Source organism: Aulonocara sp. 'chitande type north' Nkhata Bay, linkage group LG8, assembly GCF_057382095.1.
Source record: "Aulonocara sp. 'chitande type north' Nkhata Bay isolate Kocher_YH1m ecotype deep benthic linkage group LG8, A_spYH_male_GT1.1, whole genome shotgun sequence".
NCBI classification, from domain to species: domain Eukaryota; kingdom Metazoa; phylum Chordata; class Actinopteri; order Cichliformes; family Cichlidae; genus Aulonocara; species Aulonocara sp. 'chitande type north' Nkhata Bay.
The window spans coordinates 11873202-11889417 of NC_141351.1; the positions used below are offsets into that span (position 1 = coordinate 11873202).

General features: G+C 39.7%; 1 protein-coding gene across 3 annotated transcripts; it reads left to right on the forward strand.

Moving 5' to 3' along the window:
- The first annotated feature begins 228 nt into the window (after positions 1 to 228).
- On the forward strand, positions 229 to 15980 carry LOC147323312 (alpha-tectorin-like). Of its 3 annotated transcripts, none has more exons than XM_086303609.1 (24): positions 229 to 398; positions 501 to 524; positions 1730 to 1845; positions 5414 to 5692; positions 5793 to 5888; positions 6032 to 6197; positions 6448 to 6848; positions 6938 to 7514; positions 7606 to 8189; positions 9008 to 9560; positions 9653 to 10251; positions 10681 to 10838; positions 11066 to 11466; positions 11633 to 11829; positions 12008 to 12403; positions 12491 to 12774; positions 13032 to 13309; positions 13428 to 13547; positions 13684 to 13868; positions 13989 to 14149; positions 14434 to 14685; positions 14857 to 15016; positions 15119 to 15221; positions 15319 to 15980. In XM_086303609.1, exons 1-24 carry the CDS (start codon positions 353 to 355, stop codon positions 15447 to 15449), a joined length of 6267 nt encoding a protein of 2088 aa, XP_086159735.1. In that variant the 5' UTR covers positions 229 to 352; the 3' UTR covers positions 15450 to 15980. The 3 variants fall into 3 exon arrangements, with proteins under 3 accessions (XP_086159735.1, XP_086159734.1, XP_086159733.1); XM_086303608.1 differs by lacking the exons at positions 229 to 398; positions 501 to 524 and adding exons at positions 865 to 926; positions 1346 to 1356; XM_086303607.1 differs by lacking the exons at positions 229 to 398; positions 501 to 524 and adding an exon at positions 912 to 922.
- The last annotated feature ends 236 nt before the right edge of the window (positions 15981 to 16216 follow it).

A 16216-nucleotide genomic window follows, 5' to 3' on the forward strand; every position in this document is an offset into this window, starting at 1 on the left:
GCCCCAATATGCCCAAATATCAAAGAGAAATTAAAAATGCACACCATGGAAGAGTTCGGGTGTTAGGAGGTTAAACTAAAATTATTTTCAGACTTCTCTGGGATTGTTTTATATTATTATTATGTGCTATTATATTATGTGTATGCTGAAATTTATAAAGATATGTTTAGATTTCACTAATATCGCACAGTAATGCCTATATTATTAGCTGAGAGTATTTCAGTGCACATCAACATTTAAACTTCAAAACATCTTCTGCCCTATAGGCTACTTAACAAATTATGTACATATACATGTTGCATACCCACTTTTTTATTTATGTATATTCATTCTGCAGGTTTGAGTTTGAGTTATGGCGGGTCAAACCCTATTGTTTTTGCTGCTTTTGGTGATTATAGGTGAGTATTAAATAAAATCAGCCTAATGATTTATTGTTGTTGTATTGATTAACGATGTGAGGATTCTCAGATTTGTATTCAAACACGTGCTTATTGTGATAGGCCATGTGAGTCCTCTGACAACAAGTAAGTGAAAGCTTTGATCACCTCTCTATAATTTATTAACATTCTCTTGGAGATCTATCTACTATCAAATAATATAAATAGTTAATCGATAATAGTTTGAGATTATACCAGTCGATAACAACAAAGACTACTTTGACAACTACTATAATCACTGTTTCCTAATTAAGTAGCTTTAAACTCATGATTTATGTATGTGAACTTGTATGTTTGTATTCATTTATATTTTTATCACAGGTGTGACACCAGGTGAGTCAACATACTTCTTTAATTAAAACTTAAGTTACTGAGTGCATACTTACAATATTGAGTAGCCTTAAATGTAATTCTTTCAAATGTATATATGTATTTATGTATCTATGTATTTATTTATCTGTCTGTTGTAGCAGGTCCTGTGACAGGTGAGTTAATATACTTCTTTAAATTATAACTTAAGTGAGCTTATTGCATTGTTGATTCCAACAATAAGCACCTTTAGAGGGAATCTTGTGTATTAGACACATATAGTGTCTTTACTTATTATTAGTATCAACTATATTACATTATATTTATATTATATAGCTGCCACTAGACAAGCATGTAAAAAGAAGTGAACAGAAAACACTAACAGTAATCCAAACTTTTTCCTCTGGCATCAAAATTTTAGCTGCACATGATTTTAATATAAGAGTTATCTCATCAGGTGGCTTTTTAGAATAATCTGATCTGAATTCAGTCTGAGGCCACCACCTCCTTGTTGGCTGTTGTTTTTTAGTTCTATAGTGTATTGTTTTTGTGTTCTGATTTACTCTTCCTGCTATGACAGGCCAAAATGCTTTCAAAAGGATTTATTCTGGTTCTTCATGCTGTACAACCCCAATTCCAAAATAAAGTAATGGAATTGGAATCTAAACAACGATTTGCAAAGTGTTCCTTCATGTTTTCCTTTTTAGAATCACAGCTTTTATAAGATTTGTTGCTGCTATCAAATTTGAAATGAACCAATATATTTTTTTAATGGTACAGTTCTAAGTTCAAACTGTTTGTGTGTTTAATTTCAAATACATTGAAGTTTCTGAGTTTTGCAAATAACTTCAATGTGTTTTTAGTTACCTTTTTGACAGTAACTTTTTTGAAATTGGGGTTGTATTTATTAAGACACTGTATCTGTAGGATACAGTGTTTAAACTGCAGCATAATGGGGCAAATCCCCTTTTTACTCTTTTAAGGTACCCTCTATCCGATATCTGGAACAACAAGTGCTCGTTCAGACGATGGAAGTTCTCCTCTTATTGTCCTACAGCGTGCTTTCCTGTTTTTTGGACAGTCATATAATCAGATTTATGTAAGTAAAATATGTTTTGGAAAACTCAAACATCTTTGTTTTATACATCTGCATTTTAAATGCAGATGTATAAAATGTTCATTCTCCGGTTTGCAAATCAGTTACAACCACAGAGCTGAATTGTACATGCTTAAAAAAGAAAATGAAAAGAAAAAGAAAAAGAAAAGAAAATTCACTGTTATGAAAGTAATAATGTATGTTCAATTTCAAAATTACTTGCCGACTTGTCATTTTCATCCAGTACCAAAATACATAAAAATAGTTGAATGCTTCTGTGTGGTGGAATGTAGGACCAATAATTACTTACAAGGAAAATGTAGCTGTAGCTGTAGATGATTTATCGTAGACTGCAAAAAAAGATGGCTGGATGTAGCTTTTGGGTCTGAAAGTGAAGTCAATGCTCGCAATATGTTCCTTAAATATATGTTTTTTCTAGTGACCACCAGGGGACAACTCACATAGTTTGACAAAGGCAGCTATTTAGTAAGAGTCCCACATGTTAATGTGTGCATATATACCTATGTGTGCATCAGGTCACTCTTTGAACATCTTTCAGCTTTTGCCACGTGTGGAGACCAAACACTGTTTGGTATTTCTGCCACCTCTGCATATCCCCACATCAGGTAGCAAGTTAATGCAGGGTGTCATTCCTTTCCACCAAAAGCTTACTTTATGAATCACAATAGGTTACCAAATTGTTAGTGATTCTTAGTCACTATTAAAGACACTATTAAAGTGCTGTCAGAGTTTGTTGTTGCATACAGTTAATTATACATGACTGCAGTGCAAGATGGTGCGGCTTCCCCCTGTGGGGCGAGGGCACCTGGACCTGGGATATAGAGTATGGTTGGGGGTTGTGATTGTGTGTACAGTGTCCTTTAGTGTTTGTCTTCACGTTAGGTGAGTGCTGAGTATTGGTACGTGTGCATGAGGGAGGGAATGCATGTTTGTGTCTGTGTGTGCCTGTACGTCTGTGTCTCTATGTCAGGTCGGGACTTAGACTCCACCTCTCTGGGAAGGAGGCCTAGCTTTTTTCTTTTCCTTCCTCCCTTTCCTATCCCCCAGCCATGTCTGTCCCATCTTTAACAACTAAAAATATAATAAAATAAATAAATAACAACAACAAAGATGGATCAAATGGACCACTATGGTAAGGCCGTGATGATCCACTTGGTAAAGTAAATCTGTAGGGTATCTTTGTTGGCCTTCAGACAAAAATTTTGATGTCTAAAGAACCAAACGGGACAGGCAAAAAAAATAAAACTTCCGCCCCAAAAAGTTGTAATAAAGGTTAAACAAAAGAAAGAAAGAAAACTCCTAGTATTCTCTAGATAAAAATTAGACATTATTTCTGGTACACGTCTTTGAATTCTGTCTGTAGGAGACAAAGTTGGTTAAGTGAACCATTGTGTTTACGTTGATGAGTTCATGCGGTCACAAAAAAATTGACAGGGTATTGGTCTTCTGCATAGAACTTTGCGATCACCAGCTAATGATGAAATTTACTTCACCTGGGCACAAGCAGATCCTAATGCAGATCTGTAATGTTTATTTTAGGGTGGATCTACTTTCTCAGATAGACCCCCTTATCATCAGCTGGTTTATAACACATAGATAGTAGTGGTCAGAACTATCCGCTAAAGCTTTGCAGTGTGGCCATTTATCTTTTACATGCAATCTATGGGCAAAATCAGCTCAAACAATTTGCACTGTGTCACTAATAAGTAAAATTCCAGTTTTTGCCAAATTAGCTCATGTTTGTTCTGGGCATTGAACTAAAGCATTTTAACAGTAAGCAATCTCTTATACTGGAATATGGATGAGTCAGAAAACGAGCAATGGTATTTTATCTCCAGCTAACTAAACTAGTATAAATATGATAGGGGTGCAACAATACTCGTATCGATATTGAACCGTTCGATACAGTGCTTTCGGTTCGGTAGGCATATGTATCGAACAATACAAAATTTTAAATTTATTTTATCAACTTTCCTTCTGACGATGCTGTCTGTGTTGAGCGCTCAGTGGATCTGCGCTCGATAGTGCAGCCTAGGCGGAGTAGTCGAACGCAGATTCACTGAGCGCAGTGCAAGCTAGTGAGACAGAAGTTAAGCTCTCCTTGCAACATGGCAAATTGAACCTCCCCCACCCTCATTCAGATCTGGCGTTTGGAACTATTTTGGTTTTCATGTGACGTATGACCCTGAAGGTAAGCGCGTCATGGACTAAAGTAAAACAGTATGTTGGATGTGCCACGCAATGCTCAGTTACATTGGTGGGAACTAGTGCGTTAGCGCAGTTAGCTCGTTAACGTGTTGGCCGTCCAGCCCCACGCACGGGGCGATCCGCGGTAGCTCGTTAACAGAGATTTGCTGTGTTGTGGCGTTAACGTCATTTCAATGAGATTAACGCTGACAGCACTAGTGGGAACACAACGAATATGACTGCACATTTACGCCGACATCATCCTAGTGCAAAGACAAGTGGAAGCAGACAAAAACAACAAGCACGCATGCTACAAACTTTACCCGAGTCATTTAGACAGCTGTTAGCACATGATTCTCCTTATGGGGACCTGATATGTTTAATATGCTGCTGAGAATATAGCCCAGAAGAAGCGTATAGTATAGCTTTTATTTTGGAAAGAGCCATTTCTCTGTAATAAACTCTTTTCCAAAGATGAGTGATTTCTTGATCAGATAGATTTATTAATTTTTATTACTTTGTTGTTTCAGCAACATTAAATTTAAAAACTGTACTTTTAAGTTAAAATATATATTTATAATTTTAATAAATGACAAATTAAAAAGGCATGAACATTTTTTTTTGGATCGAAAAAATATCGAACCGTACCGTGAATTTTGTGTATCGTTGCACCCCTAAAATATGAGGAATGGCAAGCACAAAGCTAACATTATCTTCATAGTTGCAAACTAGGTATAGAGTACTTAAATATCAACTTATATTTTGAGATTTAATGTTTTTAATGAGTCAAAAGTATTTTGTTCATCTTTGTGAATCTGGCTCATTACCCCGTCAGTGAGTGATCATTGTTTCCTCTATTTATTTATACTACGCTACAGGTATAGTATAGGTTTGAATGGTACAATTTGATATCCCTGTGTTGGTGCTGTTCCTATATCATCATAATAATGCTCGTCCAGGGCCAACATCGCAACTGATCATGAGCATGTCTGCAAATTGAGTTCGCATTAGTCAAGAATCTGGCTAATGCTATTAAAAACTATCACTAGCAAATCAGCAAGTAACATAAATTTGGCCAACAGCAAACTTAACCCTGACAATGTATTTATTAAAATGTTTTTCCTTACATTACATACACATCCTTACATTTCCTTACAAAGACATAATATTACAACAACGTGACTGGTCAGTTGTAATATTGATCCTGGACCATAATTACTATGATGATGCAGGAACAAGACCAACACAGTGATATCAGATCCACCATTTTAATAACAAGTGATCAACACCTGTGTCTGAAGTGCCTACAGTTGATACCTAATTTATACTGGTTTTGACTTACAAGAATGTTTTTATTTTCTAGGTAAACCACAATGGGCATCTGACCTTTGACGCACCATGGTCTAGCTACACCCCGCAACTGTTTCCAATGTATGGATCCAGAGACATCATCGCTCCATTCTGGACAGATTTAGACAACAGAGGAAATGGTCAGATCTACTACAACCAATACACCAGCGGCAGTGTTCTCCAGCAAGCTACACAGGACATTAATCAATACTTTCCAGGACTCAATTTTAATGCAAACTGGGTCTTTGTTGCAACTTGGTATCAGGTTGCCTATTTTCCAACGAGTGGAACAGTAAGTCACCTCTTACTAAATTATGCAATCAATATGAAGCATAGGGTTATAATACCTATGAATATATATACTTTAAAAACAAGAAGTTGCTTGTTTTCAGCAAACAACAGTCCAAGCTGTCCTGATATCGGGTGGCCAGTACTCATTTGTGTTGATGAACTATGGGCAAATAGCCTACACAGCATATTCTATACAGGTTGGTACCATTTAAAATATAATATAGTAAAAACATATATTTTTAGTTTTTGTGGCCATCTCTTACTTTAAGTTAAATGCAGGGATATGTAAATACAAAATAACCATGCAATTATTTTTAACAGTGTGACATGTCATTTTCAGGCTGGATATGACACAGTCAATTCTGTTCACCATTTTTCCATCCCTGGATCATTCTCAGGAAACGCAACAGGACAGTTCTCAAATTTCCGTCTCAGCAGCAATGTCCATGTGCCCGGTCGCTGGGCCTTCAGGACAGACCATGGATCAAGAGGCTGTACTTTCAACAGTAAGATCTGAGCTAGAGAACGATCATCATAGCCAGCTGATCAAAATTCTACGAGAATTCTATGAGAAGAATGTTATTATATTAAATGACAATCCCCCTCTCTAGCCCTTCATTTTTTGATCTTCACTCTGTGAAAACAGTAAACAAAAATGAATCCTAAAATTTAAAAATGAACACTGTTTGAGTAGTAAGAATCTCTTCAAGTTGAAGTAAAAAAATGTAAAGTATTCATTTTTCTATTGTTTCAAAGGTTTACCAGTGCAGCTTGGTGATTCCTTCTGGAGTGACAGGACCTGTGCACAGAAGTGCACATGCACCTCAGCAGGCCTGCAGTGCCGCAACCAGCCGTGCTCCTTTTCACAGATCTGCCAGCAAACTTCCTTCCAGTTTTCTTGCCAGACAGTGCAGAGACGCACTTGCACCATAAGTGGTGATCCCCATTACTACACCTTTGATAACCGAGTGTTCCACTTTCAGGGCACTTGCACCTATGTTCTCTCTGAGCAATGTAATAGTGGACTGCCCTACTACAGAGTAGAAGGCAAAAATGAGCACAGAGGCAGTACTCAAGTCTCTTGGACACGACTGGTAAAAGTGCATGTCTACAATGACACAATTGAGCTTGTCAAAGGACGTCGTGGTCAGGCAAAGGTATGGAATAAGAATCAAGTTTAAACTTACGGTGATATGTGTTTGTGACATGTGTGTTTTACTCTTTCTGTATGCTGGTGTTTTTACAGGTTAATGGGAACTTTGCATCCACTCCATTCTCCCTTAGCAATGGCACCGTGCAGGTTTATGAGTCAGGTTTTTCTGTGGTCGTCAGCACTGACTTTGGTTTAGTGGTGTCTTATGACACAAATCATTATGTCCAGATCAGCTTGACCTACACTTATCAGAATACAACATGCGGTCTTTGTGGAAACTTCAACAATCAACCTCAAGATGACTTTCGCACACGCCAGGGCCAGCTTGTGAGCTCTGATGTGGTTTTTGCTAACAGCTGGAGAGCATCAGGGGATGATGAGCCTGGTTGTGAGGCACAGTGTGGAGGTCTGGCCTGTGCTGGCTGCACTGCACAACAGACAGCATTGTACAGCAACACTGACCACTGTGGTATCCTCAGCAGTAGTTCTGGACCTTTTGCTGCTTGCCATCAGCAACTTCCTCCACAGTCCTTTGCGGACAGTTGTCTGTATGATCTGTGTGTAGGAGGAGGGTACCGACCTATTCTCTGTCAAGCCTTAAGTGTGTATGCAAGTCAGTGTCAACAAAATAATATTCGGCTGCAAAGCTGGAGGAGAACCGGCTTTTGTGGTATATTAACACATTTTTAATAATTATTTCAAAATATAATTTTATTAAAATGCCACAGATGCTAAAATCAAATTTTTCCTCTTCTTTCTAGAAATCCCATGCCCAGCCAACAGCCACTTTGAGTCTGAAGGCACAGGATGTCCAGCTACTTGTCTCAATCCCAACTCCACCCACAACTGTCCTCTCCCTGTGCAAGAAAGCTGCATCTGTGATTCAGGCTACATCCTCAGTGGTGGGGTCTGCGTCCCTCATGCCGAGTGTGGCTGCAGCTTTGAGGGCCGTTACTACCGCTCTGGACAAACTGTAATACTAGATGAAAACTGTGGGAGACGTTGTAGCTGCAGTTATGGCTCCATGACTTGCCACTCTCATGGTTGTGGGCCATTTGAATCATGCAGGGTGGAGGATGGAGAAAGAGGATGCAGACCAAATAGCTATGAAACATGCTGGATCAGAGGCCCAGGGTCATATCAGACATTTGATGGACTGACATACCAATATCCTGGGGCGTGTCAATTGACACTTGCCAAAGTTATGGGACTGTCCAGTCACCCAAACTTCACGGTGACAGCAGAAAAAGTGCCAAGAAACCAGCAAGGCTTTTCCAATGTGCTAAAGTTTGAGGCAGAGGGGACACAGGTCTCAATTGAGATGGAAATAAACGGCAAAGTTCAGGTAAATGACAGAAATACAATTGAAAGTCATTGTAGATTAATGTGTCATAATGAAAGACACAAAAAAAAGTTGACACAAGCAGATAAGCTACTAATAATAGAGAATCATTAAGTAGAGATCACTCTGTACTTATGCGGACATTATTCTACATTGTTGTTTTCATTGTAACCAGAATATTACACCAGAAAATCTGAAATAGGAAAGGTTACCTTTAAATACTGTCACTTAGCTTTGAGTTGCTTTTTTCCCCTATAAGAATGAATTCCTTTATAGTGTACCAAAATTATTCATTTTATATTCACTTTTACTTTTTAATTTAGTATGATGTTATTTAACTAACTATCAATTTGTCCTACTGATATACTCCTTCATTTAAACAGACCATCACATCACAGGCTGCCATATGATCATTATAGTATGACACTTTTATAGTACGACAGTATAGTAAATACAACAGATGTTGATTATAGTGGTGTATATTGAAGCAGTTGAAACAATTAGCACTTTAAAGCATAATAAATTAAAACAGTCAAGATGTAAGATAGACAGAAAAGGCTGTTGCAGAGTTTTGGAGCTGCATTAAGGAAGACCAGTTAGCTCTAAGAGTCAATCTGGAAATTGTTACAAATAAAAATGATCTAATATAATAGCTCCAAACTGGTTGTTTGGTAAAAAAAAATATTATCTACTACATTCTACAATAAGTACCAAGCTTAGGACTTATTGGGAAATGACAGATGGAAACATCATTAACAAAATGGTCTTTACTTAAAAGTGTTATTATAATTATTATGACTGACTATTTTAATGCCTTTTAGGTGGCTGGTCAGGTGATCAGGCTGCCTTTCAGTGCTGGGTCCAATGGAATCCAAATTTTCTACAGCAACCTGCGCAGTGTCATCATTCGCACCTCCTTTGGTGTAACTGTGCAGACAGTCTGGCCTCACTTTGTCCGTGTCACTGCTCCTGGTGTCTACAGCGGTTCACTGGGTGGACTCTGTGGTAACTACAATGGTCGTCCGCATGATGACTTCCGCACACCCAACGGTGTCCTGGTCAACAGTTCTCAGGACTTTGGAGACAGCTGGCGAGTTGGCTCTCTGGCTGCTCACTGTGTGGAAAGCAGAGGTCATGATCCTAGGACCGATTTTAATTCTAGTCAGTACTGTGGCATTCTCAGATCACCAGATGGGCCATTTGTACCCTGTTGGTCTGTGGTTGACCCAAGGCAGCAGGTGGATGTATGTGTGGAGATCATGAGGGGCTCTAACAATCCAGCATCAACTCTGTGTGACGTCCTACGAGATTATGCACTAATGTGTCAACAGAAGGGTGTTGCCTTAGGACAATGGAGAAATGCAACTGGCTGTGGTAAGCATTCAACTGTTTTTGAATTAATTCTAGCCACGATCTCCAAATGTTTAAAAATGCTTTCATATGTTAACCTGTTTGTTCTTCTCCAGCACTAACCTGCCCATCAAACAGCCATTATGAACTCTGTGGAAGCTCTTGTCCTTCTGCTTGCCCCAGCCTCTCTTTCCCCTTCACCTGTGATACTGTGTGCCAGGAGGGCTGTCAGTGTAACAGTGGTTTTATCCTCAATGGTGACCAGTGTGTTCCACCAACATCTTGTGGATGCTATCATCAAGGACGCTATCGCGAAAGTGGTGAGCAGTTCTGGGATGGTGAACAATGTCAGAGCTTGTGTACCTGTAATGGAAATACAGGGAACGTCCACTGTACTCCCAACTCCTGTGGGCCCCAGGAGTCCTGCCGTGTGGTGGAGGGTGAGTTTGGCTGCCATCCCAACCCTTCTGGCACGTGCTCTGCCTCTGGAGACCCTCACTATTTCACCTTTGATCGTAAGGCTTATGACTTCCAAGGAACATGTCGCTATGTTCTGGTGACCCTTTGTAATGCCACTGATGAGCTCAATCAGTTTTCTGTGGAAGCTAAGAATGAGGCATTGAATGGGTTGCCAGTTTCAGTCACAGCAGAAGTTTTCGTGAATGTGTGGGGCTATCATGTGCACATGTCAAGATACAACAGGGGTATGGTAGAGGTGAGCGGAACTGTTTCTGAACAATTACTCATATTTTACATTATAAAAAGCAAAATTTAAAGCCACAGACAGTTACAGATGAACCTACCATGAGAGAGACCTCCACTTAACTGCAAAGTATTGTTAGAAAATGGACAACAAAAAATTGCTGTAAAGGAATGTTAAAGAGAAAGTAGTCTGGAAACTTCAATTTCTTCACTAGAGAGCCTCACTGAATTTATTTTTAACAATGAGCTATCACTTACACTTGTAGGGACAGTAATAAAAAATAACCAAATGTGAGAGACCCTTGGTAAATAATTGCCATGTGCTGTTGGTCATTGTGCTGCTATTACATTTGTTTAGTGCTGACATATGACTACGGATAAAGGGCATATGAATAAAATTAAATATTTTTGGCTTTCCTAAATTGTCCTTCCAATGTCCCAGGTAAATGGAATAACACAGAATGTACCAATTCTCTTGAATGGAAGTCGAGTATCTATCTTTGCCAGTGGATCTCGAACAATTGTCCGCACTGATTTTGGCTTAAGCGTCATATACGATGGATGGAGTACAGTTTCTATCACTGTGCCTCCAAATTACAGGTATCTGCCATTCATCTTCGCTCAAAATCAGCTGGTGTTGCAATTACTCACACACTCACACCTTTAAAAGTGTTCATAGTTGTGCACTACCACACTTTTATAACATAATTCGAATGTACAGGATTTTATTTGGCTCAGAATGGTCTTTTGGGGTGTCCCATAAGATTGATAATCCTCCCCACAGTAAAACCAATGAATCTGTTTTATCTTACTGTTCTCATCAAAAGGGGAAAAACATGTGGACTTTGTGGAAACTTCAATGGAAATTCAAATGATGACTTCTACACCCCATCTGGAATAACAGTCGCATCTCCAGATGAGTTTGGGAGAGCCTGGAAGGTCCCAGGAAACTACACCTGCAGTGATGGATGCGGCTCATCATGTCCGAGATGTCCCAATGAACAGCCCGCTAGAGATCAATGTGAGGTGATCCAGGCAGCTGATGGGCCCTTCAGTTTCTGCCACGAGGAGGTGGACCGTGCACCATATTTCAACGACTGTGTGTTTGACGTGTGTGTGGCAGGAAATCGAGGTCATGACCTCCTTTGCAGGGCTCTTGAAACATATGTTAGAGCCTGTCAGTCTGCTAATGTTCGAATCTACCCTTGGAGACAAAATACCACCTGCGGTGAGTGAACCTGCCATTGTGTTGCTGATATAGTATCAAGCACAAGAAAATAAAATGCTTCTTTTTTGTTGTTGTTTTTGTAAGTGTGTTGAAATATGGTGTCTAAGTTTCATGACTGTTTTTTTTAACCACCTGACATCCATCTTTTGCTTTCTTGATTTTTTAGCACTGGACTGTCCAGCCAACAGCCATTATGAGCTGTGTGGTACTGACTGTGGCCACACCTGTGCCAGCAGTAATGATACCACCTGTGAACGGGCTTGCTCTGAGGGATGTTTCTGTGACGAAGGCTACCGCAGGAGTGGAACCAGTTGTGTCCCAGTGGAACGCTGTGGCTGCCAGTATAATGGATTCTACTATAATGTAAGTTCTACAAAGAACCATAGAGCTATATAAAAGAGGGATATAGTTTAAAGGTTTTAATTGCATAAATGATTTGAGCAGATAATTAACAATGACAGCTTGGCAACAGTAAATACATGGTAGGCTTTACTATAAACTGCGGTTATTCTTCCTCTTTTTGTTACATTCTCTCACACAGGCTGGCGAGTCCTTCTGGACAGACGGTTGCTCACAGAGATGTGAATGTCACGCTCCAAATGACCTGCGATGTTCTGCCTCGTCTTGCACTCCTGCACAACAGTGCTCCATCAGAGACGGCCAGCTGGGCTGTTACGATGCCATGTCCACCTGCACAGTGTGGGGGGATCCACACTACATCACCTTTGATGGAGCAGTGGCTCATTTCCAGGGAACTTGCTCCTACATCATCGCTGAGAGCACAAACCATGGCACCAATGAAACCCAGTTTCAGGTGATAGCCACCAACAATCACCGTGGAAACAACCGTGTGTCATTTGTGTCTGCAGTGGACATATATCTCTCAAATCATCCAGAAAGTGTGCACATCAGGATCGGACCCAATAAAAGAGTAACGGTAAATACTAAGCTTTCTATGTTTCGCTCATATGAACACCTTCACAGCAGGTACTTTGCATGTCTCTCATAACTCTTGTTCTTCTAGGTAAATAGTGGAGAAGTGTCTCTTCCCACCTCTGCAAGAACTTTAGCTCAGGTGGTAAGGGAAGGAAGCTACATAGTTGTCGATGCACTTGACCTGGCGGTCCAGTTTGATGGCCAGAGTACTTTGTTGGTAAGAATCGCCCAAAACCGTCAAAACAGAGTCACAGGTATGTGTGGAAACTTCAATGGCGACTCTGGGGATGACAAAGTCTCACCCAATGGCACACTGGCACAAAATGACAATGACTTTGGACAGAGCTGGAAGTCAACAAGAAGCCAACCAGGGTGAGCTGTTTGGAACTTCTTTAGGATATTCCAAAAATAGAGTCTTGTTGACCTTCATCAACTCATATAACATAATGTCTTGCTTTGAATGAGAAGATTTTATGGACATTTAAGGACAACAGCATATATATTACATCCCAGTAAAAATAATAAATGTACCGTTGTGTTGAGTGTGAATTGGGAGTGTAGATGTACAGGACATTTTACCAAAGTACACAAAATTTCCCAAAGTGTTAAACATATAATGTCTTTTCCAGATGTGGGTCTACTGATCAAAGAAGTGGCGATGGACTGAATGACTGCACCTTTAGAGAAGAATACTCCCAACTCTGCAGTGTCATCACCAACACCACCGGTCCATTCAGAGCCTGTCACCTGCACTCTGACCCCGAGCCATTTTTCACTTCCTGTGTCTATGACCTCTGCCTCTACACTCCAGCCAATGGCATGCTGTGTTCTGCTGTCTCAGCCTATGAGAAAACCTGCTCTGTTCTAGGGCTAGACATCCCTGACTGGCGCTCTGGTTTACTGTGTGGTAAGTTTGTGCTGGATAATTAAGTGATGTCTTTTTGATGTCTTTTGATAGAGCTTAACAGGTTTTTCTTGAAAGATTGGCTTTGTTTTATTGTACTCCTGTCACTCTTCTTCTGCAGAGGAGTCAGACCCATGTGAACAGCTGGACTGCACAGAGTACGAGTGGTGTGGTAAGAAGGACGGTGTCTATGGCTGCTTCTGTGATGAACACCATGACCGAGGCAACAGTGAAAGCTATGGTGAAGGAAGCTCCTATTTAAACCTTGTTTTATTTTTGGGTCATTGGCAATGGTACTGCAGTGCAGTTTGTACAAGAAAAATGGGATTTGTTAGTTATTTGTTTTCTTATTCTTCTTTTTAAACTTATATTAACAGACTCAACCATCACTTGTGCCAGTAGTTCAGGCACCATGTCCGTGTCCCGTTGTCAGCTATTTGAGGCTGGCTTTCACTCTGATGCCCTCCATCTCCGAGATGAATCCTGCAATGGGACTCTTGAGTATGGTCGACTGGTTTTCCACTTTGACAATGACAACCATCTGTGTGGGACAGCACTCAGGGTACAGTTATAAAACCAAAATATTATGGATAGTCACTGTTATTATACATGTCATGTTTTGTCATTTATATTATAAATGACATCATATTCAATTTGTAATGTTTTGTTTTTTTAATTTTAGAGCAACGGAACACATTTCATGTATGAGAACATCGTCCAGGGTTTTGTGGATCCTCATGGAAGTCTTATCAGCCGCCAGAGGAGCATCAATCTGCGTTTCTGCTGCGAATACCCCCTGAATCAGGCCCTGTCTATGGCCGTGGGCATCAATCCTGTAGAAAGGTAACAATACATCTCCTATGCATTATATACAATACTTAGATTAGATTTTTACATATTCCAGTGTTTTATGTAATTAAATGTGCACTTCAGGCATCTTTTGGGAACTTATTTTGAAAGATAGTGCTTTAAGATCACAATACTGACAATAAGACAAAATAAAAACATGAAAATGAGAACGTCATTTTTGCCGCACATTAACATTACACTTTTTGATATTCATGCATGTTAATAATGTTCATCATTTAATAATGAACTCATTTGTAGTATTATTATGTTTTTTGTAGCATCATTAGGAAGAAGATTGCAACCGGTCAAGGACAGTACAGCATGAGAATGATCCCCTTCCAGGACCCTGGCTTCCGCTTCCCATTCAGGAGTGACACAAACATACAAATGGAAATAGATCAGAGGTTATATGTGGCGGTGAGAACAGAAGGAGTGGATCAAAGCCAGATCTCCACTATTTTGGACTCCTGCTGGGCCACACCAGTCAACATGCCAAATTACCCCGTCCGCTGGGATCTTATTACTGCAGAGTAAGAGCACGTTTGCAGTGTCACCTTGTCTTAGTATACTTTATTAAAAACTTGAAAGAATCAGCCCCAGACAGACCTCTCCTCGGTTTTTCTCCACCAATTCTTCCTCATAATGAATTCTGCTGCTTTGCTTTATAATGTGGGATATTTAAACGTCTGCCTGTCTTCCAGGTGTCCCAATGAAGCCGATGGAACGGTAGAGCTGATTCAGAACGGCATCTCTACTGAGGCCCGATTCTCCTTCAGGATGTTCACTTTTACCAACTATTCATCCATTTACCTTCACTGCAATGTCCACCTGTGTCTTTTGAGACACAACAATTGCACAGCTGTACGTACCACTGTTTTAAATTCTTATTGGTTTTCATTTTTACCTAATAAATTTAAAAACTGTTAAATCTGCAGAAGCCTATAAACATTTTTTTTCTCTCAGCGCTGTTACCCGGGTTACCACAGGCGAGTTCGGAGGGATGCATCTTTCCATGACACTTCATCCATCTCACTTGGACCGCTTGTTTCAAGGCCAGGTAGCAGAGGTACATTGAAGCTCTCCTGTCTCTTCACCTTGCACTCTTATTGATCACATAAAGTTCACGGATAAAGTAAATGTAAACTTTGGTTCTTCTCTTGCAGACCCAGTGATGCAATTAAACAGTGGCCAAAGCCAGGTGACACCTCTGCTGGCCCTGCTGGCCAGTTTGATCCTAGCCAGCATGCTGGTAACCCTGCTGGTCAAACGGTTTGCTCCCAAAATTCCAGTCTAGAAACTGCCAAAACTCTGGAGATCAAAAATGATCCATATTTTGAAAATCATTCATTATTCAGTTACTTCTAAATGGTATTTTTCATCTGAGTGTTGTCTTTGTCTTTCTTGAGGAGTGTTTCTTTAGTTGTGGTAAGGTTTGCAGTAAGTTGGCTTTAAATCTAAATGGGATAAAATATGTGTGATATTAAAGTTTTAACCTTGTTGCATTCACTGTTTGTTGATAAGATTAACTTGTTCTTGGTTTCTGTGTGAGATTTTTATAATTAAATCTACATCATAATTAAAATAATGTATAATCAAGGGCAAATCAAGGATTAAATAAAGTATTTAGTGCACATATACTTGTCTCTCAGAAACGCAACCAACACTACTTTGGATTTACAAAATAAAATGATAGTACAAAGTGAAGTACAATAAACTGGGTACCTACTGTTTGAGCTACAATTTAATATCATAACATGATTACTATTTTTGCTTCGTTTTATCAGTTGAAATAAAAGTTAATGAATAATCGCCTAAATGTATCACAAATCATTCATAATATGTAATAAAAATCTGATTATGAACAATGTCTATTTTTTATCTCCAGTAAGATCATACAGTAAAATGTGTTGCTGAATAAAATCTCACTTAGTCATTCTGTTATTGAAGTAGAAGGCCAAGTTGATCTTTAGCACCCAGCTGCAACCCATCCATCCGCTTTGTCCGGGGCCAGGTCGCGGGGGCAGCAGCCTAAGCAAAGAGGCCCAGACCTCCCTCTCCCCA

Excerpts from the sequence above, each read along its gene's own strand:
- LOC147323312 (XM_086303608.1), top strand. The coding sequence starts at position 865 with ATGTATTTATGTATCTATGTATTTATTTATCTGTCTGTTGTAGCAGGT. Across the intron at positions 12,775-13,031 it reads TCAACAAGAAGCCAACCAGG|ATGTGGGTCTACTGATCAAA; the intron begins GTGAGCTGTTTG and ends TGTCTTTTCCAG. Across the intron at positions 15,222-15,318 it reads TTCAAGGCCAGGTAGCAGAG|ACCCAGTGATGCAATTAAAC; the intron begins GTACATTGAAGC and ends CTTCTCTTGCAG.